The sequence below is a fragment of the Hyla sarda genome, chromosome 5 (genome assembly GCF_029499605.1).
Source record: "Hyla sarda isolate aHylSar1 chromosome 5, aHylSar1.hap1, whole genome shotgun sequence".
Taxonomy (NCBI): domain Eukaryota; kingdom Metazoa; phylum Chordata; class Amphibia; order Anura; family Hylidae; genus Hyla; species Hyla sarda.
This window is the reverse complement of record NC_079193.1, coordinates 304,477,437-304,500,706: the sequence shown is the minus strand read 5'-3', so window position 1 is coordinate 304,500,706 and position 23,270 is coordinate 304,477,437. Positions and strand designations below refer to the sequence as shown.

The 23,270-nt window shown below is 40.6% G+C and overlaps 1 protein-coding gene across 2 annotated transcripts in view; it reads left to right on the top strand.

The window, feature by feature from the left end:
* The window catches only part of PREX2 (phosphatidylinositol-3,4,5-trisphosphate dependent Rac exchange factor 2), a 367,011-nt gene that overhangs the window by 257,233 nt on the left and 86,508 nt on the right, over positions 1 to 23,270 (top strand). For both annotated transcript variants that reach the window (XM_056522123.1, XM_056522124.1), the window contains exons 24-26: positions 7,733 to 7,955; positions 9,463 to 9,670; positions 22,002 to 22,175. In XM_056522123.1, the coding sequence (XP_056378098.1) occupies positions 7,733 to 7,955; positions 9,463 to 9,670; positions 22,002 to 22,175 (605 nt within the window). The remainder of the gene's footprint in view (positions 1 to 7,732; positions 7,956 to 9,462; positions 9,671 to 22,001; positions 22,176 to 23,270) is intronic.

The window sequence follows — 23,270 nt, the reverse complement described above, 5'->3', positions numbered from 1 at the left end:
AGGCGGGGCCGGTGTGTGAGGCCAGGGAGCCAATGTGCTCTCAGCGCTCGCTCCCTGCCTGTCTGATTGACAGGCAGGGAGCGAGCGCAGGCTGAATGAAAAGGACCGATGCCCAGCCGCATCAGTCCTTTTTCAGCCATGACGTCACGCCAGGCTGCAGCCTGCCACTAGGAGGGAGACCCCTAGTGGCTGGATTTCAAACATAAATTACACCATATGAATAAAAAAATAAAAAATAATGAAACTATATTAGAGATATGTTGTAGTACATAAGTACTACAACATATCAAAAAAAAAAGTTGGTAACAGTGCCCATTTAATACCGCACATCGCCGCGATCGGCGATGTGTGGTATTAGCCGCGGGTCCCGGCCGTTGATGAGTGCCGGGACCGACGCGATGTGATGCGGGGTCGCAGCGCGACCCCGCTTCATATCGCAGGAGCCGCCGCAGGACGTAAATATACGTCCTGCGTCATTAAAGGGTTAATCAATGTATATTACAAATATACATATACAGTAATGGTATAATCTACATTATATAAAACATTTTTGTTGAGGACAGGTACACTTTAAAGGAATGTCTAATATTTTATTAAATTGTTGTATGTATATATGTATGTAGAAATTAGAAAAAAAAATCATTTTTTTATATTTTCATATTTTAAATTTTAATTAACTCCTCTTGAAGGCAACCATGTTGTGAGCTAACATTTCCTTCCTGGATAGACCACATATACTGGTCTAATAGCGGCAAAAACATATTGGCCCAGATTTAATAAGATTGTTGAGTTGCTTTTAGATTCCATCAGATTTCCTAGTAGTCTACTTGTTGGTTAGTGTATTTGGTTGGTTTTGATGTGCGTTGTGGGCAGAGTTGAGCAAGTCATAGTGCAAATAAATGAAATTATACTGCAGCATTCTCCAAACTGTGGGTATCCATAGATCAAGCTTATAGTTGTAGTTTCACAGCAATCAGGGAGCCACAGGTTGGAGACCACTCTTCTTTGAAAGAATATCAACACTAGGAAATGGTTTTGAGTCTAGAATTGGTAATGTGTTTATGTGAATATATCTTTTGGGGATTTTTTGCCTTGAAGCTTTTGACTGTCACTTGAGAAGTTTTGCAGAGAATATTGGCTTTGATTATTCGGTTTATCATAGTGTGGCATATTTACTGTAAAGCAGTGTTTCATTTTTCAAAGAGCATATTTTATGGCAGTGAATTTGACACATCTATAGAGCCAAGAGCATTGATTTTTTGGGTAATTAAGAATATGAATATATCATGCTTCATTACTGGAATCCAGGTCCTTTCAAGTTTGTGATTTGCTTGCATGAATGATGCTTAAAAAATTTAAATGCTCAATTCTTAGAATAATATTTTCCCAAAATTGTGGTTGCATGATAATTTGGGGCATACTCCAGGTCTTTTTCTAGGACCCAATATCTCTTAGTACCAGAGGCTGACACATTCAGCTGTATATACAGTACAGACCAAAAGTTTGGACACACCTTCTCATTCAAAGAGTTTTCTTTATTTTCATGACTATGAAAATTGTAGATTTACACTGAAGGCATCAAAACTATGAATTAACACATGTGGAATTATAGACATAACCAAAAAGTGTGAAACAGCTGAAAATATGTCATATTCTAGGTTCTTCAAATTAGCCACCTTTTGCTTTGATTACTGCTCTTGGCATTCTCTTGATGAGCTTCAAGAGGTAGTCACCTGAAATGGACTTCCAACAGTCTTGAAGGAGTTCCCAGAGATGCTTAGCACTTGTAGGTCCTTTTGCCTTCATTGGGTTCAGGTCTGGTGACTGTGGAGGCCAGTTCATCTGGCACAGCACCCCATCACTCTCCTTCTTGGTCAAATAGCCCTTACACAGCCTGGAGGTGTGTTTGTGTCATTGTCCTGTTGAAAAAGAAATGTTGGTCAAACTAAACGCAAACCGGATGGAATAGCATGGTGCTGCAAGATGCTGTGGTAGCCATGCTGGTTCAGTATGACTTCAATTTTGAATAAATCCCCAACAGTGTCACCAGCAAAGCACCCCTACACCATCACGCCTCCTCATCCATGCTTCACGGTGGGAACCAGGCATGTAGAGTCCATCCGTTCACCTTTTCTGCGTCGCACAAAGACACGGTGGTTAGAACCAAGGATCTCAAATTTGGACTCATCAGACCAAAGCACAGATTTCCACTGGTCTAATGTCCATTCCATGTGTTCTTTAGCCCAAACAAGTCTCTTCTGCTTGTTGCCTGTCCTTAGCAGTGGTTTCCTAGCAGTTTGTACCCCATAATTGTAAGCGCTGCGGAATCTGTAGGCGCTATATAAATAAAATAAATAAATAAAATAAATAAATAGATATTGTACCATGAAGGCCTGATTCACACAGTCTCCTCTTAACAGTTGTTCTAGAGATGTTTCTGCTGCTAGAATTCTGTGTGGCATTGACCTGGTCTCTAATCTGAGCTTCTGTTAACCTACGATTTCTGAGGCTGGAGACTCGGATGAACTTATCCTCCGCAGAAGAGGTGACTCTTGGTCTTCCTTTCCTGGGGAGCGGTGTGCATGTGAGCCAGTTTCTTTGTGGCTCTTGATGGTTTTTGTGACTGCATTTGGGGAAATTTTCCACCTAGAATATGACATATTTTCAGTTGTTTCACACTTTTTTATTATGTCTATAATTCCACATGTGTTAATTCATAGTTTTGATGCCTTCAGTGTGAATCTACAATTTTCATAGTCATGAAAATAAAGAAAACTCTTTGAATGAGAAGGTGTGTCCAAACTTTTGGTCTGTACTGTATGTTCTTGCATTCCACCAGAAACCCTAATCTATTAATTTAGCACCAACATATTTTGGAGAACAATTTGTACAGAGATTGCCAGAATTCATATTGATCCTTATTAACCGATTATTGTGGTAATGCAATTGTGAAAAAGAGTCTATCAACTTCAACCTATAACTCTTCTATGTTGATCCAGAGGAAGGCAAAAAAACACCTTTATAAGCCAGATGCCAAATTTGAATATAAGAACAAATACCTGGATCAATTTTCCACCTTCAGGACTCTAGTAACCATACATTTTTATATTATACTTTTCAAGAATGTTACCCAGGTCCATCATGAACTTGTTTAACCCCTTGAGGACTCAGCATTTTTCAGTTTTTGTATTTTCGTTTTTTGTTATAGCTCTCATAGGGGACTAAAACACTGCACACACTGATCTTATACTGTATTAACATGCTATTGATCAGTGTTATCGGCGCTTGACTGCTCCTGTCTGGATCTCAGGCACGGAGCAGTCATTCGCCGATTGGACACCGAGGAGGCAGGTAGGGATCCTCCCAGTGTCCTTTAAGCTGTTCAAATTTGACTGCCGCGTCTGAAGTGAAACTGAAAGTATCCCAGCAGCTCAGTCGGGCTGTTCGGGACCGCTGCAATGAAATCGCGGCGGTCCCGAACAGCCCGACTGAGCTGCCAGGGTACTTTCAGTTTCACTTCAGACGTGGCGGTCAAGACGATAGCGATCGGTGATGTCCTGTATTGGCAGTGGGTCCCAACCCGATATGACGCAGGGTCACCGCGTGACCCTGCGTTATATCGCGGGAGCCGGCACAGGATGTAAATATACGTTCTTCGTCGTTATGGAGTTAATGAATTAGTCATCACAACATTATGTGGCATAGAGTTCCATAGTCTCACAGCTCTCCAGATGTTGCCCTTGGTTGGATTCTTAGTGCTGCAACATACTACTGATAACAATTGAGTCTCTACATTTGTTTGACAACTTTTTAATTCTTCTTTTTATTTAAATTGTCCCTGACATGACATCATCCCCTTGCTCCCTGCGATCTCTATCTCACTGCACAAGATGAGCTCCATAGACTTATAATAATGATCACAAATAGCAGTGATCCGAAGAATGAAGCACATAACCACATGCTTCTCCTGGCTATGTCCAGAGATTGTCGGGGTCTGAACACTAAGACCCTGACCTATCAAAACATTTGACATGTCTCTGTGACATTTCAGAAGTTATTTTTATTATGATGGGGACACTTTAAGTTCAATGGAAACCAAAAAGTTAATATTACCAGGAAGTGATAGATTTTGTCAGTTGTTAAAGGAAAACGGTCATCCTGTTCACCCACACTAAACCCAAAACACTGGGTTACAGTGTGGGTGAACAGGAGACCGATAAGGGGTCAATAAGTTAAATACGTACCTGTAGTCCGGAGCTGTGTCCCTCCGAAGATCCTCTTCTATACTTGCTGAATTGCACACAGGAGGCGGGCCCGCCGGGGGAATTTGATATTCACTGGCACTGGTCATGTGAGCACTCAGTAGGCGCAATTCACCCAGCAGGCCTTCCTCCTGTGCACAATTCAGCAGGGATAGAAGAGGATCTTTGGAGGGACACAACTCCGGACTACTGGTACGTATTTAACTCATTGACCCCTTATCGGTCTCCTGTTAACCCACACTGTAACGCAGTATATTGGGTTTAATGTGGGTGAACAGGATGACCGTTTTTCTTTAAATGCTTCAAAAACACTGTGCACATGTCCTTTCTGCTCAGCAGTAGAATGTAACCATAGCAACCAAAGTTGCCTAGAATGCTTGAACATTTTGTGTGTGAAAGTTGAATTCTAAAAATAGGCAAAGTGAGGTAAATTTATCCATATACTGTGCACATTTTAGTAGTGATGCATCACTTAAAATGTTCCAGATGTTTGTTGGGTCAAGATAGAAATTCCCCAAATGATCTAAATTAGATTCTGGAATGTGGTCTGTTCAGAGGCAGAGCAAGCAAAAGTCCAATAACAAGATCACTTAGAAAGACAGCAAATAATGTTTACCCTCTACTGTCATATACTGACCTATGTATATTCAGATATGATAGAATATAGATAAAGGCAATGTTAAAAGCAGACCGGTCAGCAGCTAAACAGGGGTGTAAATAAGCCCATGACTAGATAGGATGAGTCATCAGGACTGAGATATAAGCCTTTTGGTTTATTAAATGAGGCTCAAGTTGCCCATGGGGTGTTACCCAGCACACAAAGAGCCCATGGATATCCAGTGGTTAATAGTGAATAAAAAGGCTGGCTAACTCTGGACTGTTGCCATCCAAAGGAAAGCCCCCTGGGCACTTGAGGCTTAAATCTTAGTACTGGAAATGGCTATGGAATTAAAAAAGATATGTCTGGAATTCTGATGACTAGTTTTATCTGGCTTATTTACACCCCCATTTAACCTCTGAAAGGTCTGCTTTAAGGCTATGTAGTCAGAAGATTTGTGGTGATATGGTTTCCTTTAACCACTAGATGACACACGACATATATGTACTCCCTGGCCGCCTGGTACTTAATGCACTACATAGCGGGTGAGTACCATCTGTTATCAACACACAGCTAATGGCAAACATCAGCGATCATGGTGAGGAGGAAACAATGAAATAGCAAAAATGAAAATTGTCTTTGTCCTCAAAACCTGCTGTGTTCTTAAGGGGGTAATCCACAAAAAGAAAATCAGAGCAAATTTCTTTCAAAAACCACTCCCCATCTGTCTCTAGGTTGGGAGTGGTTTTGCAGCTCAGTTCCATTTAAGTAAATGGAGACAAGTTGTAATACCACACCCAACCTGGAGACAGATGGGGAGGAATTTGAAAGAAATTTTCTCAGTTTTTCTATTCCTGGATAACCTCTTTAAGGGGTTAAAAGTAGTACAATAAAATATAAATATGGGTATAGTTGGAACTGTTTTGACCCACAAAATTAAAATACTGTGTCCGTTTTCCATAAAGTGCACCGCATTAAAAAACAAAATCTACGCAAATTTCCAAAATTTATGGTAAAATAAAAGGTGTCTTTACAAAGTAAAATTGATCATGCACAAAGCAAGCCCTTATATGTGGCAAGAAAAATAAAAGAGATGTCTCTTCAAAGGAGGAAAAAACAAAAAAGCAAAAATTAAAATGGCTGTGTCCTCAAGGCCAAAACCTGCAGTGTCCTTAAGGGGTTAAAGGGCAACTCTCATGTTGTTGCAGCAGCAGGATACACATTTAAAACTCGTTGCAACTTGCCTTGCTTGGGTAAATCCGTAGACCTCTAACTGTAGCAGCAGGCTACATAGTATCCTGCAGCCACTACAACACTACAGTTACCCTTCAAAATAATTAAAGGAGTATTGTGGCAGGACTTTTTATGCTCCTATTGTGTCTGGGCTTCAAAAAGTAAAAAAAACAAACATTAACTCATCTTCCGCCGTTCTTACTTCCATGTGACTGGATTGTCACACTGCGGCCTTTTTACTTTTTGCAGCCCAGACACAATAGAAGCATAAAAAGTCCGGCCACTCTACTCCTTTAACTTTTTATTTTCAAAAATGTTCAAAAGCAAATTGAAGAATAATTATTTATTTACATATTGTAAGGATTCAGGATTTCTACATTTTGAGCTTAATTTAACCATTCATAATCTGAAAATGCATTTGCACATCAATATTTTAGTGCAGACCCATAGGGCATTTCTTTCTCTGCCATAGGGCACCATGAACACAAAATCTACATATAAATGAATCTTTATGCTGGGGACCGGGAGGAAGGCACAAACTATAAAGCTGAGATTACTAAATCTTTCCAAGACTTACAATGTTTTGCAAATATTTCATTCCTAAGGTTCTACGAGATTGTCCTCATTTCAATGTTGGTGTCTCTGTGTTTTTCTCAGCGCATGCAATAGTCATTTTGAATGTGTGTGTATTTTGAAATCAGGATGTTTTTTCTATTTATTAGAGAAGATTTCCTGACAAAATAAAACAATGGATTCTTAGTAATCAAGAATTGTCCTTTTCTATGTTCTTTTCATCCATTACTTAGTTTTAGCTGCTTCTCACCTGCCTGGTTTCCGGAAGTCTCCTTTACAACTCCCATAGTGATTGTCACCAAGCTTTTTCAGCTTCCCGAATAGTATATCTGACATTAATAGTGGTAATAATGGAAAGTAATTACCATAGCATAACTAGTATAAATATATCTGAGTCTGGGAAAGCTCAGTGACTGCTACTTTTTCATGTGTAACAATGTCTTATATAAGAAAGGTTTCAAGTAATATTTAGCATTTTCAATATCATTGTGTAGTGTCCAAAGATGTTGTGTATTTACAAACAACCCCTTTTATATATAAGACCCGCTGCAATCGTCAGCTGATTTCTTGTTGTCAATCGCAACAGCCACAAAAGGGGAATGTAGTTTTACAAATTACTGCCTGTCCATGTGATACAATGACAGACCAGGTACTTAAAGAGAGCTCTATTGCTTCTTAGCACTGCACTCTGGCTTATAGGGGGAATTCTGAGGAAGACCCATCTCTACAATGTCCATGTCCTAATTGGGAAAATGGAAAGTTATTATTGAGATGAGACCCGCTATAAAAAGCAGGGATATTACTGAAAAAGAATTTACACATGATTAAAAGGGTATTCCCACCCCATAAAAACGTAGAAGCAAGTTGGGGTGCTAAAAAAGTAAAAAGAAAAGCTCCTGATTCCTGTCATGATTTGATTCCTCAAGATCTGCCCGCTCAACCAGTCATTGGCAGGTCACTATTCGGATCAGTGCTTGATTGAGTTGGTGGCTCCTGTTGGTCTGATGTGTCAGGGAACAAGGAATGACTTCAATATTTTTCTATATCTTTTCTTTGCAATTTTTAGTTTTCAAGGGTCCTGAAAAACCGAGCATGGCCGACATTTAAACAAGCCAAGTCAAAAATATCACCTCTACATAGCAGTGATTTCTGCCCAACAAACTGCCATTTCAATGTAATGGAGGTGTCATACCCCAAAACCTTGACATCACTTGGGAGCGCTTTTGGGGTCCAGTTAGACAGCAGAAAGCAACCATCCCAAGACAAGGAGAATAAGAATACAGAGCAAGGTAAGTTTTCATTTTGGTAATTTTACATTTTAATATTTGAAAATATTTAAAGGAAAGAATGTTTGTAAATGTATGGAGAAAATTCACATCTATAGAGATTGTTCTGTAGGCCTGTAAACATTCATGAACTCTGGTGAACATCTGTCTGCCTTTACCATTCATAACCAAGTACATATTGATTTTGCGAGTAAAGTATATTGCACTTGGAGGATGAAAATTAGATTTATTCTGACCTTTTGACTTCTTTAATATTTGAAATTCATAGGAGACCGATATTTATTGAAATTGTTTATCCAGGATTCCAGTGCCTTACTTATGAACTGCAGTCTATGTGACTTAAAGGGGTATTCCGGCCAAATACATTTTATCTCCTATACAAAGGATAGGGGGATAAGATGTCTGATCGTGGGGGGCCCGCCGCTGGGACTCCCCACGATCTCCATGCAGCACCCCCATTCTATGTGGGGCTGCGTCTCCAGTCTCGGAACCTCTTTGTTTCCCGGACTGGAGATGTGACATCACGCCACACCCCCTCATGACATCACACCACGCCCCCTCCATTCATGTCTATGGGAGGGGGTGGGATGGCCCTTTGGATAGGGGATAAGATGTACTGTATTTGGCCGGAATACCCCTTTAAGGCATGATAAGCCCATGATAAGACATCATATATTAGATGTACAACAGTGAAGGCTTCCCAGAAGGAATATACATTTTGTCACTAGATATTGATATCTCCATAGTGATGATCTTGAAATTTTCTGTAACTGATGGTGGTATAGGCACTAGAGAAAATAGCTCTGATGTTAATAATAGTATTCATTCAATGCTCTGCAGTATGTGTCAACATTCTTTTTTGCCATCATCACAATATATACCTTCACAGACAGCAAAACAATAAAGAGATGTGAAGGGCCCTTAAAGAGATACTCTGGTGGAAAACATATTTTTTTTTTTAAATCAACTGGTGCAAGAAAGTTAAACAGATATGTAAATTACTTTTATTAAAAAAAAAAATCTTTATCCTTCCAGTACTTATTAGCAGTTGTATGCTACAGAGGAAATTCTTTTATTTTTTAATTCCTTTTTTGTCTTGTCCACAGTGCTCTCTGCTGACTGTCCAGAGCAGGACAAATCCTCATAGCAAACCTATGCTGCTCTGGACAGTTCCTGGCACGGACAGAGGTGTCAGCAGAGAGCACTGTGGACAAGACAAAAAAGAAATTCAAAAAGCAAAGAATTTCCTCTGTAGCATACAGCTGCTAATAAGTACTGTAAGGAAAAAGATTTTTTAATAGAAGAAATTTTCAAATCTGTTTAACTTTCTGGCACCAGTTCATTTTAAAAAAAAGTTTTTCACCGGAGTAACCCTTTAAACCTGTTTCCATTGCGTTTCCACAATATATATGTAGTGATGAATCTGCTATCTTTGGATTTGTGTCTTATTTATACACATAAATGTATTATAATTCAGCTGCCATTTTTAACTTTTCTTCATATGTTTTAGGCAAACTAAATCCTATGGTATACATACAACACACCATAACCACAATGGCTGCGCCTTCAGGACATTCATTGGGTCAAAGAGATGGTCACGGACTGAGATATCTACTTAGCAATGAAGATTTAGAAACACAAGATATCCATCACAAATTACTGTGCAAACTCCATTCAGCTCTGGCAGAGGTGGAAAGATGTGTCTCCCAGATTGATGAGTAAGTAATCCTGACAGGATTTAGCATCCATTTGGCACATGATCAAATATCATGGACAAATATGGAGTCACAAATTATTTCTATGCTTGCAAAATCTGATTTTTGTTGCCTGGTATTAAATCAAGTAGAACAGTTTCCTAAAATGAACTTGGTAAGACTATCGGTGTACAGTAGGCTTGCGTGACAAACAAAATAAACCTATCACTATTGTGGCTTAATGGAAGTTTGTCAGGGGATTTTTACTGCTCGAACCATGGGCAGCATGAAATCTCGACATGCTCTCTTGTTACTGACAACTTCACAAAGAAAAGACAAAACTAGCAAACACTAGAACATATGGATGTTACTTAAAGGGGTACTCCGCCCCTAGACATCTTATCCCCTATCCAAAGGATAGGGGATAAGATGTCTGATCGTGGGGGTCCCGCCACTGGGGACCCCCGCGATCTCAGCTGAGGCACCCCAGACATCTGGTGCACGGAGTGAACTTTGCTCCATGCCGGATGACTGGTGATGCATAGCAGAGGCTTGTGACGTCATGGCCATGCCTCCTCAATGCAAGTCTATGGGAAAGCCATCATGCCCCCTCCCATAGACTTGCATTGAGAGGGTCATGAGCCTCCTGCGCTGCACCCGACGTTCTATACGAACGCTGGGGGCAGCAGGGAGATTGCGGGGGTCACCAGCGGTGAATCCCCTGTGATCAGGGGTGGAGTACCCCTTTAATTTAAAAGGTTATTCCAGGAATTTCTTCTGGGGCTGTAAAGTGTAGTGTAGTTCATAATATAGTGTCTGTACCTGTGTGCGACGGTGGTCTCACAATTCTTCTGTGATTATCGCCCCAATGTTTATTTTTAACAGCATACAAAATTAATCAGGTCTCGGGATTTTCCAGGTTGCAGTGCGTCGAGACCTGACATCACTGGTCAGGTGATAAGAGGGAGTCTGCCCTGCTTCAAGGGGTGGAGCGACTGCTAGGTGGAAGAGAGATAATTTTTCAACAGCTGTAGGTACCCTGGTTAGAAAACACTGGTTTATTGCTTTGAAGGGATCACAGGTGTGTTTCAATGGGTGGGGTGGCTGATGTGTGGGAGGGAGGAAAGTGACCTCATACTTACAAACAATGGAATTATGGGATGTGTAGAACGAAAATCAACAGGAAATACCCAGTTCTTGCAGGTACATTCTATTAAAATCAACTTATGGTTGATAACCCCTTTAAGCTTTAATATCCCACTCTCCTCATGTTAGTCTCAAATGTAAGAGGCAAGAAATTACTTTGGCAAGGTCCTCACATTGGAAAGCTGGCTGATGCTGGAAATGTTGTCCTCTGACATTGCACAGCCTTTCTGTTATGACATTGGAGTATAGGGGTGAGATACTAAGTTTCATTTCTGGACCTGTGACACATAAATATGGAGGAGGCAGGAACCATAGTGACCTGTCTCATTGTACTTATCTCTGTACTTGTCAACATTTTAAACATATTTCCCATGACATTTCATGGCTGAGAAAACAGGAACAGGGACATTTCCACAGACTTCCACAGCCAAAGTTAAAACCTTGGATTACGGTGTATACTTTGAGGCCAAATATTATTCCTGACCTTTATTTTAATTGCCTATAATATGATCCATTGTTTCTGTTTTTCTCAGTAATTTATAAGGACATTTCCACGCAGAAACGATTTATGGTGCTTTGTTAGGAGGGATAGATGGAAAAGATTTTGTTTCCCTCTCCTTGCCATTTTCATGACCCTTTGATCAATATGACATCCTCTTGTTTGCTAACAATGCAATTCCTTCGGAGAGGAGTGTTCTACGCAGGACTGCCTCCTTAGTCCTGGAAAAACCCTTGAACTTTTTGTACTGTATAGCCAGGGCAAGGACAAGCTTTCTAAGGTGCCCAAAGTATGACTGCAACACAAAAGCAAACACAACAACAGATAAAAACAACAATAACACAGGAGCGTGCTGTTGGCATATGTGAACACTGAACAGATGAGTTTTCATTTTATTACTGCTATATTTACTGTACACTTACATTTGTGATTTTTAATATACATTTTGATTAACTTGTTTGAACCCATCTTCCCAGAGAAGGTTAAAGATAGCTGGATCCTTCCATTTGTATGCCTGGCCTAGGCCCCAGTGAGGAAAATCTGTTTAGTGTATGACACCCTGTCAGGGCGAGTGGGTACACACAATTTGGTGAAAATGTGCGCTAAGAAACCTAATTTCTTCTGTAGTAAATATAGAAGTAATGCAATTCAAAGAAATGTATATATCCAGTGCTCATGTATATCCTAATGTTTGCAGGGTGCAGCCATTTTTTTTTTTTTTTTGCTTAAAGCATACCTGTCATAGTGTAAAAAAAAAAAAAAAAATGATATGTTACTCAGTAACTAATCCTGATCATGTACATATTTTTATGTGTCTAGTACCTATATATCCTTAACAAGTAGCCTTTATATGTTGCCCACTTGCTTTTTGTTCTTCCTTATGAAGGGGGCATGTCCATCTCTCCCCCTCACTGTGGATGACTCATCTGCTCTGAGTCTGGGAGCAGCCTGGCAGTCTGCAAATCACTGCACAGTAGTTTTTATTCATACATTTTCTATCTGTTCCTAGTGAAGCTGGATGCTAATCAACATAGCTGTCACTATGTGTGTCATTCAGCTTTCACAGACTCCTGACTTCTTTGTCTATCTTTGTCATTCAGGAGTCAGAAGGCTTTGGCTGTTCAAGCATGCTGGGAGTTGTAGTTTTGCATTTCAACAGCTGGAGCTTCAGTGTTTATAAAGCACTGTGTTGGAGCAGTGTTGCCTTTAGCTGTAGCAAAACTACAACTCCCAGCATGCCCACACATCCTTTGTCTGTAGTTTTGCAAGAGCTGGAGGCAAACGGCTAGAGAATGCACAGCTCTAAAACAGAGTTTTACAAAGATTGTATCCTCAGCTGTTGTAAAACTACAACTTCCATGATGGGAGTTGTAGTTCAGGAACAGCTGAAGGCTGTAGTGGTGCAATGGTGATCTCCTATACTGGATACCAGCACACTTTACGGCTGGTATCCAGTATGCTGCAAAATACAGAGTAGTCTGTCTGCATAAAGATAGATGATGACCCCTAGTGGCGGCTATTTTCATTTTTTAGTAACATTTTCATATTTTTGTTTTAAATAAATGTATATTTAAAAAAGTAATCTTATCAGTAGTTCTACAAAATATAAAATGTTTTTAACAATGACAGTGCCTCTTTAAGTCTATATATTGTGGCAGTGTGGCAGTGTGGCAAGGAAAGGGTGTATTTCCCTTGCTAACTCTGGAGAATCCACCTGTGGCCTGATTAATGAGGTATCAGGAAGGGGAAGTGTGTTTAAAAGGAAAGGAAACAGAATAGTTGGGGCTCTCCCTTGGAAACAGTATGCTGGCTGTTAGAGGGGGAGACACAAGGACCCTGTTTAGGTAACACGCAGAAGGTGCTGCGAGTGGTCCAAGAAGTGGTGTGAACTGTGAGTTGCAGGAGTCACATGTTTAACTGGCTGAGGGTAGCTCACCAGCTAGTAGTCAGGGCATGCTGATATGTGTAGTCAGTGACCAGACTATCTAGGTTTTTATTTTGTTCCTGCATTATGTTTGTTTTTCCCCTGCAACCTGTCTAAATAAAGCTGGCAAGGTGCCAGGCGTGCATGAATAACCGTTGTCTGCGGGTTTATTGAGTGGAAACGTGTCCTGTGGCAGTGTCCAGGACGATCCCGGAGCTATCCCCAAGGAGGAATTCTTACAATATATATATATATATATAGTAGATATCTGTTATTCATGAAATCCTGAATTCTGAGCAAGGTTTTATGGACATATTTGTTATGTCAGCAAAACACTTTACTAATCCCCTGTCCACACTTGATTTATATTCAGAGATAACAGAAAAGGACAAAACTGCAAGAGTAGAACATGTTATAGTGTTGCAAAAGCAGCTTCTAATGAATGAGCCTCCTCTTATCTTTCAGGTACATGTCTCAGCTTATGTTTCACTCCTGCTTGTTAACTGCAAGCACAATTCTTCAGTGTTGTAGCTTGACAAATACTGTGATATGTGTGTGTGTGTGTATATATATATATATATATATATATATATATATATATATAGAATGTATTTATTTTCACTGGGATAACAGTTTTAACCCCTTAAGGACCAAGGACGTACCGGTACGTCCTTGGTCCTGCTCTCCTGATATAACATGGGGTTACACAGTAACCCCGCATCATATCACGGCGGGCCCGGCGTTATAGTGAAGCTGGGACTCGCCTCTAATAGCGCGGAGTGCCGATGGCGGCGCCGCGCGCTATTAACCCTTTAGCCGCGCGCTCAGAGCTGAGCCGGCTAAAAGCGAAACCGAAAGTGGCCGGCTAGCTCAGTCGGGCTGTTCGGGATAGCCGCGGCTAATCGCGGCATCCCGAACAGCTGACAGGACAGCGGGAGGGCCCCTACCTGCCTCCTCGCTGTCCGATCGCCGAATGACTGCTCAGTGCCTGAGATCCAGGCATGAGCAGTCATGCGGCAGAATCGTTGATCACTGGTTTCTTATGAGAAACCAGTGATCAATGATGAAGATCAGTGTGTGCAGTGTTATAGGTCCCTATGCAAAAAAAAGTAAATAAAGATCATTTAACTCCTCCCCTATTAAAAGTTTGAATCACCCCCCTTTTCCAATAAAAAAAAACACAGTGTAAATAAAAATAAAAATAAACATATATGGTATCACCACGTGCGGAAATGTCCGAATTATAAAAATATATCATTAATTAAACCGCTTGGTCAATGGTGTGCGCGCAAAAAAATTCCAAAGTCCAAAATAGTGCATTTTTGGTCACTTTTTATATCATTTAAAAATGAATAAAAAGCGATCAATAAGTCCTATCAATGCAAAAATGGTACCGTTAAAAACTTCAGATCATGGCACAAAAAAATGAGCCCTCATACCGCCCCATACACGGAAAAATAAAAAAGTTATAGGTGCAAAATTGAAAGAGTTATGATTTTTTAAAGGCAAGGAGCAAAAAATGAAAATGCAAAAACGGAAAAAACCCTGGTCCTTAAGGGGTACCACACTGAAAAACTTTTTTTTTTTCAGTTTTTTTTTTCAACCAACTGGTGCCAGAAAGTTGAACAAATTTGTAAATTACTTTCATTAAAAAATCTTAATACTTCCTGTACTTATCAGCTGCTGTATGATCCACAGGAAGTTCTTTTCTTTTTAAATGTCCTTTCTGTCTGACTACAATTCTCTCTGCTGACACCTCTATCCATTTTAAGACTTTCCAGAGTAGGAGCAAATCCCCATAGAAAACCTATCATGCTCTGGACAGTTCCTGACATGGACAAGGTGTCAACAGAGAGCACTGTGGTCAGGCTGGAAAGAACTGTACAACTTCCTGTGGAGCACACAGCTGCTGATAAGTACTGGAAGGATTAAGATTTTTTTAATAAAAGTAATTTAATAATCTAAAAATAAAAAGTTATATAGGTATGTGCAGCTCACAACTAATACGCACCGAGGTCAAACTGGGCAAGCAACTATACCTTAATTGCTAGAAAAGGGAAAACCAAAAAATACACAATGTAGCCCGGACCTTCTAGGTGAGTAAATAAAAATAGATATACGTGGATCGTGCTTCAATAATAATCAATATTTATTATAAAATATGAATAAGATTAAGCACTTCTAACAGGGCCCTTGTGAGAAGAACATACATATTAAAAGGCAACCTAACAATATATTTATATAAAACTAGACGCGTTTTAGGGTTGTATAATATAACCCTTTCCTCAGTAGTCATTGATTACTGAGGAAAGGGTTATATTATACAACCCTAAAACGCGTCTAGTCGTTTATGCACATCTACTGGCATAGTATTACCCTCGAAGAACTGTGCCCAAACCTCAAGGCCGGTTATCTTTTATGAACTGTACCATTATCAGCGCTCTTACTCTGCTACCTACCCGATCCAGCAGTTCATATCCATTCCGGCGTAACCATCCCGGTGCAGCCATCCCGGCTCTGACTACAGCTGACGTCAGACGCCGGCAACACGAGGTGAACTTCCAGCCCTTCAGTATACGGTCCTGTTTACCAACCAGTAAAGCGGTAAGGAATACCAACTCCAGCGCACGCCAGCGCCAGCAGTCCCTGGGCATCATTGCGATCTTCGGCTCCTGCCAGCGCCTCAGCCGTTAGCGACTGCCACCGCGCTCAATCAGACAATACTGGACCAGGCTCACGATTGGAAGCGCCCCACAGAGGACTGTGCGCACCACGGACACTCAGCCATTGCGGGAACAACACCCATCGCCTGAGTTACCATTTACAGACCGGTAACAATTTCTAATATTACAGACTGTTTGCTACTGTATCTAAAAGGGACATATCTACCCTAAATACCCAGAAGAGCAACTCTTTAACATATTTGTTTGGTACAGATCTTACTCTGCTATTTTATTATCCTATGCCAGGATTATAGTTTTAACTACTATATGCCTAAAGATATTGTTAGGTTGCCTTTTAATATGTATGTTCTTCTCACAAGGGCCCTGTGAGAAGTGCCTAATCGTATTCATATTTTATAATAAATATTGATTATTATTGAAGCACGATCCACGTATATCTATTTTTATTTACTCACCTAGAAGGTCCGGGCTACATTGTGTATTTTTTAATTTACTAATCTGTTTAACTTTCTGGCACCAGTTTATAAAAAAAAAAAAAAAAAATCCAGCAGAGTACCCCTTTAAGTCCTACCATGAGAACATTATTGCTCTGTTAGGCCTGGTTACTTTAGGATCCTTGCAAACTCCAAGGGTGTTATGTACTTGGTCAGTTTACAGTTCTGTACAATATTTATGTATGTCTCTCATTTCATTGGATGCATACACTGGGGGGGGGGGGGAAGTATTTAGTCAGCCACCAATTGTTCAAGTTGCCCACTTAAAAAAATTAGAGAGGCCTGTAATTTTCATCATAGGTATACCTCAACTATGAGAGACAGAATGAGAAAAAAAAATCCATAAAATCACATTTTCTGATTTTTAAAGAATTCTTTGCATATTATGGTGGAAAATAAGTATTTGGTCAATAGCTCATCTCAATACTTTGTTAAATACCCTTTGTTGGCAATGACAGAGGTCAAACGTTTTCTGTAAGTCTTTACAAGGTTCTCACACACTGTTGCTGGTAATTTGGCCCATTCCTCCATGCAGACCTCTCTAGAGCAGTGATGTTTTGGGGCTGTCGCTGGGCAACACAGACTTTCAACTCCTTCCAAAGGTTTTCTATGGGGTTGAGCTCTGGAGACTGGCTGGGCCACTCCAGAACCTTGAAATGCTTCTTATAAAGCCACTCCTTCATTGCCCAGGCCGTGTATTTGGGATCATTGTCATGCTGAAAGAGCCAGCCACGTTTCATCTTCAATGCCCTTGCTCATGATACATGGCCCCATTCATTATTTCCTTTACACCGATCAGTCGATCCCTTAGCATAAAAACAGCTCCACAGCATGATGTTTCCACCCCCCTGCTTCACAGTAGGTATGGTGTTCTTTGGGTGCAAATCCGCATTCTTTCTCCTCCAAACACGACGAGTTGAGTTTTTACCAAAAAGTTATACTTTTGTTTCATCTGACAATATAACATTCTCCCAATACTCTTCTTTTTCATCCAAACTTCAGACGGGCCCAGACATGTACTGGCTTAAAGGGGTACTCCGGTGGAAAACTATTTTTTTTTAAATGAACTGGTTCCAGAAAGTTAAACAGATTTATAAATTAAATAAAGATAAAGGGGATTCAGCTCACCTGTTCCACACGTGCACGACCAGCCTCAAAGTTCAAGGGAGAAAGCATAGGAGAAGGTAGAGTCAGCACTGTGTAAAATCATTCCTTTTGGCCCGAAACGCATCGACGTCTAGAGGTGCTCCAAGCTTGCACACATGCACTGTTGTCCTAGTGCTCATTTTTTCTTCTGCTTGTCTATGGACTTTTAACCTGGATTTCAATAAAGGAATGCTTTTACACAGTGCTGGCTCCACCTTCTCCTATGCTTTCAGATTTTTAAATTACTTCTATGAACAAAAATCTTAATCCTTTCAGTACTTTTTAGCAGCTGTTTGCTACAAAGGAAACTCTTTATTTTTTTAATTTATTTTTTGTGTTGTCCACAGTGCTTACTGCTGACACCTGATGCCCATATCAGGAACTGTCCAGAGCAGGAGAAAAAGCCCCTTAGCAAACCTATGCTGCTCTGGACAGTTCCTGACACAGACAGAAGTGTCAGCAGAGAACACTGTGGACAACACAAAAAAGAAATTCAAAAAGTAAAGCATTTCCTCTGTAGCATACAGGTGCTAAAAAGTACTAAAAGGATTAAGATTTTTTAATAGAATTAATTTACAAATCTGTTTAACTTTCTGGTACCAGTTCTTAAAAAAAAAATGTTTTCCACCGGAGTACCCCTTTAAGCAGGGTGACACGTCTGTCACTGCAGGATTTGAGTCCCTAGCAGCATAGTGTGTTACTGATGGTAGCCTTTGTTATTTTGGTCCCAGCTCTCTGCAGGTCATTCACTAGGTCCCCCCATGTGGTTTTGGGATTTTTGCTCACTGTTCTTGTGATCATTTTGACACAACGGGGTGAGTTCTTGCGTGGAGCCCCAGATTGAGGGAGATTATCAGTGGTCTTGTATGTCTTCCATTTTCTGATAATTGCTCCCAGAGTTTATTTCTTCACACCAAGCTGCTTGCCTATTGCAGATTCAATCTTCCCAGCCTGGTGCAGGTCTACAATTTTGTTTCTGGTGTCCTTCGACAGCTTTTTGGTCTTGGCCATAGTGGAGTTTGTAGTGTGACTGTTTGAGGTTGTGGACAGGTGTCTTTTATACTGATAACAAGTTCAAACATGTGCCATTAATGCAGGTAAAGAGTAGAGGACAGAGGAGACTCTTAAAGAAGAAGTTACAGGTCTGTGAGAGCCAGAAATCTTGCTTGTTTGCAGGTGACCAAATACTTATTTTCCACCATAATTTGCAAATAAATTCTTTAAAAATCAGACAGTGATTGTTTTTCTCATCCTCTCTCTCATAGTCGAGGTATACCTATGATGAAAATTACAGGCCTCTCATCTGTTTAAGTGGGAGAACTTGCACAATTGGTGACTGACTAAATACTATTTTGCCCCAGTGAGCCAGTGAAAAAATTAATTAAAATCCATAACCTTTATTCCAAAAGTCCAACAGCATAGAAAATGTATACAAACCAATATGACCCATTAGTCAGATTAGTTTGTTTGTTTGTATAAATTTCCTATGCTGTTGGAATTTTGGAATATTTTGGTTATGGATTTCAATACATTTTTTCGCAGGACCGTTGTTTTGGATTACTGTATTTCCGTGCATGCACAGGGCTGTACTCCGGTGTCACACAGCCGCTGTGCACTCTGATAAACACAGCTGCCAACACGGAATATATAGTATTACTTTTGTATAAAGGTTTACAGTGTGCAAGACAGGGCCAAAAAGCTAGGTGTGGCAATTACCCCCCCCCCCCCCCGTCCCCCCCGTCCCCCCCGTCCCCGTCCCCGCTGGGTGGACTATCCTCAGCTCATTAGGATAGGGTTTACACCTTATACCTGTATATTCAACTTTACTGCATACATTTCAATAAAGTTTCCTGACAGTTCTTCCCAGAAGGAAGCACAAACTTGAACAATGTTTGAAAGTTCACACCAGACCGGTACCTGGACTGTATTTGAAATCACACAATCCAGCTCCTTTCCCCTAGGGGCAGCCATTACATTCCACACTCACACTTAATTTATACCCAACAAGCACTCCTCGCCCGAGCAATGGAGATGGTGGGAAAATATGTCAACTCCCTCTGCCACAAGAAAGGCCCCAAACAGCACCCAAAGGTACACCCCCAGTCATGTCATGCCATGTAAACAGCCAAGCCGCGAGCCAGTTTAAGATATGTACAATTGCTTAATTTCAGTTCTGTCTGTACATGTACAAGCTCTCAGTACAACGTACCTGCAAAAAGCTGCATAATATTTACACATATAACAGAATGACACATTAACATATGCAGGGCCATATTTGCGACTAGGACCCCATGGGCCTGTGCCAAGGGCAGAAGTATTAAGGGGGACAGCTTTTAAGTGAGTAGAAAAATTATAAGTACATTTGATGTAGGTGCTGGCACCATGATGTGGCCTAGGAGGAAAAAAATCATACACCTTTTGGTTTAGGTCACATGGATAAGAACTGCTGCAGGATTTACCTGCAGATTTGCAGCTGCAGCCGCATTTTATGTTGTGACTGATTTAACCCCTTTTTGTAAATAGTGGGTGAGATCCCTGGTGATTCTTCAACAAAATGTTGCAAAGTGATTTCCCTGCAACAATCGCACTACTGAAATAAAGTGCAAAATACGCTCAGCCATTGCATAACTGTATCATACAACATGTCATATGCCCACACCCTGTTCTCCACAGCGGTACATACTCTAAAATGACTATATGTGAACTGTGAATATTTGTTTTTCCTAAAGACAGTAGACATAGTGAATGGGACATGTTCTTAAGAGACCTTTGGAATAATTAAGTACGTCAGTCAGAAGGGTGGACTATGTAGGGATGCTGCCTTGGCTTTAGGATTTAAGGACTGTAAAGGTAGCACATGCAACTAAGCCGTAGGACCTCAAAACTACATGTAGAAATATCTTCCTTACATTTTTCATTGGTTGTCAAGGCATAGTAACCGATAAAGAGTCCATAGTGTGATCTCTTACTCAGAATGTTATGAAAAACCCCATAATTTGCAGTACCTTATATTCTAGTATTAACACAGTGACTCACAATATCAGGGCTGTAGAAATGGCGCATGCTAAATGCCTTAAGTGTCTGCCTGTAAGTTATTCCCATCTGGAAATTATGTTGAAGCAAATTACTTTAAGGAAATGGAAAGCCCCAAAGGATCTACAGGGAAAATAGAAAGATCTAGGTTCACAGCAGTCAGGGTGTGAAGTGTTGATTTAGCACATATTGTTCACAGTTTCAAGGACAGGCAAACACAGCCTCATTTCATATGTAAGTTTAAAGGCCATCTAAATCTATCATTAAACATTTACTCTGGTGGTGGTGGTGTTTTGTACAAAAAGGAAAAAAAGTTTAGTGACATATCCCATAAGAAAACTGTACAAAATTTAGCTTGAAAGATTGTATTCTTAGTTGAAAGTCTTGAAATAAGGGCAGCATGCCTGTATATGCCTGGTAGGACACAGGGAAGCCAATCACGGATGTGTTCACTTTGATTGACTCTCTTGGGGTCAGGTTCCCCAGAGCTGATCTGTCATATGTTCCCTCATGGCTGATTTCAGACCACAGGCATTGGGGCTGGAGAATGCACTTAGTTTATTGCTGTCTTACGTTATCCTATTCTTTCCTGGAGGACACAATCTGTAAACCATTAACGTCCCGGGCATTACACTTGTCTCCATACCAGCCCGTTTTAAGACTGACACATCCCTGCAACTCATGTGAGAGTTTACTATTGCATGCTACTTTTATGCTGCTTCTATTTTGGAAGCCTTTGTATGGATGTATTGAAATTATGCAGTGTTTTACTGCATGTTAACTCTGTGGCGTACCATGGTATATTTCTTACTGCATTGATCTCATAGGGAATTTTCTCCAACATAAAAAACATGGAAGTATAATTGCTTGAAGTCTATTAATATTGTCTACGGTAATATCTTAAAGGGGTACTCCGCTGTTCAGTGTTCAGAACAAACTGTTCCGAATGCAGGAGTCGGCGCCGGGAGCTGCAAGACCTTGTGCAAACAAGGGAATGGTACAGTATTGTGCACCATATTTAAGCCACTTGCTAAGTTCCAGTTCACAAATTAAGGTACATCTAGAAGCTCTGTATACAGTTCTTTGAAGGATAAACTTGGTCCAACATCCATCAAATGTTTTCATATGGAGCAAACTCTTTGTCGAATATGGTGGTATGTGTGCAGTAATACCTTGATATGGATCTCACGTGCCTAAGACCTAAGGATGCATGCATGCGTCCATTCAGATTAAGGTAATGATAATGATTTCCTCTAAATTTGGTTTGATCGACATTGCTGGTAGGTAAGGTTGGGTCGGACAGGAGGAAGATATTACCGAATGCAAGTGTGCATGTAAATGGTGAAAAGTTGGACAAAAAGTTCAACAAACTCAGATAAATTTTTTATTTTATTTTTTACAAAAAAATATCTTTTTCTCTTTATGGCAGGCTTTTGTCTTCAATAACTTGCTCTCCCAAATGTGAACGTAAAACAGAAAATGTAATCGCACTGGATGGAGATGAGAAAGGAGAGAAGAACGGGAAGAGAGTCTGCTTTAATGTTGCAGGAGAAGAGCAGGAGGACTCGGGACATGACACCATCAGCAACAGAGACTCTTATAGGTAACTTTAACTTTATTAAATTAGTTTCTAACTGATAAAAGAAGTGTACTATATAGAGTTCTGTAAAGCTGAATATATGAAAATAGAAAAAAAAAAAACTTTATTCTCTCCCACCTCCCTGCATTCTAAGATATTCACCTTCTGCAATTTCAAAGCCATGATTTTTCTTTTCCCTAACTGGTTTCTTATTTATTGCCTACATTATTTACAAAGGTAAACAGAGAGGTCTAAGCCAACATAATTTGTCCTTAGACCTCTTAGACAAGTCTGTACAATGTGTGCTGTCATCCAATACAAATCCCTTGACCACTTGAAGTCCTCTTTGATTCATTTGGTGCAGACTTTTACAGCAAACAAATTCCTAGGTAACTATAAACACGTGACAATAGGTAGCGTAGCACTCACCTGGTAGGAATCCCAGGCTGGCAGATCATCACCAACAAGTCGTTTTCTCTTTGAGGGGGGGCGGTGGATAGTCCGGGGGAGCTCAGACGCTGTCCACGGACCGTATCACGCCACTTAGCGCTTTGTCAGGCCTGACAAAGCACCAAGTGGCGTGATACGGTCTGTGGCCAGCGTCTGAGCTCCCCCCGGACCATCCACCGCCCCCCCCCCCCCCCTCAAAGAGAAAACGACTTGTCGGTGACGATCTGTCAGCCTGGGATTCACACAGGTTCTTTTGTTCGGCATAAGCACCTCCCACTATCCCGGTTTCAGCTACAGCATATCTATATAACTCTTATCACACAATTCATTACAATTGGATGCATATCAGTGCTGATTTAAATCTTGCTTCTCTTGTGACTTGGCATAAATTCCTAGGTAAGGCTGGGTTCACATAAATCAGGCGTCCAGCATAGTTTCCCTCTGGCGTGCACTGGAGGGAAACTGATGCTAGAACTGATCCCATTCATTTGAATTGGACAGTTCACAATCATCCAGCATCTCAGTTTTGACACCGGATGTTTGGACACGCTAGAGGATACTGGACAGGGGAAAACAGCTTTTTGGATTCCCCTGCCCCCCTTCCAGAAACAATGGACATCGGATGCCAAACGACTGATGACTACATCAGTTATGTCGAGATCTAGGCTG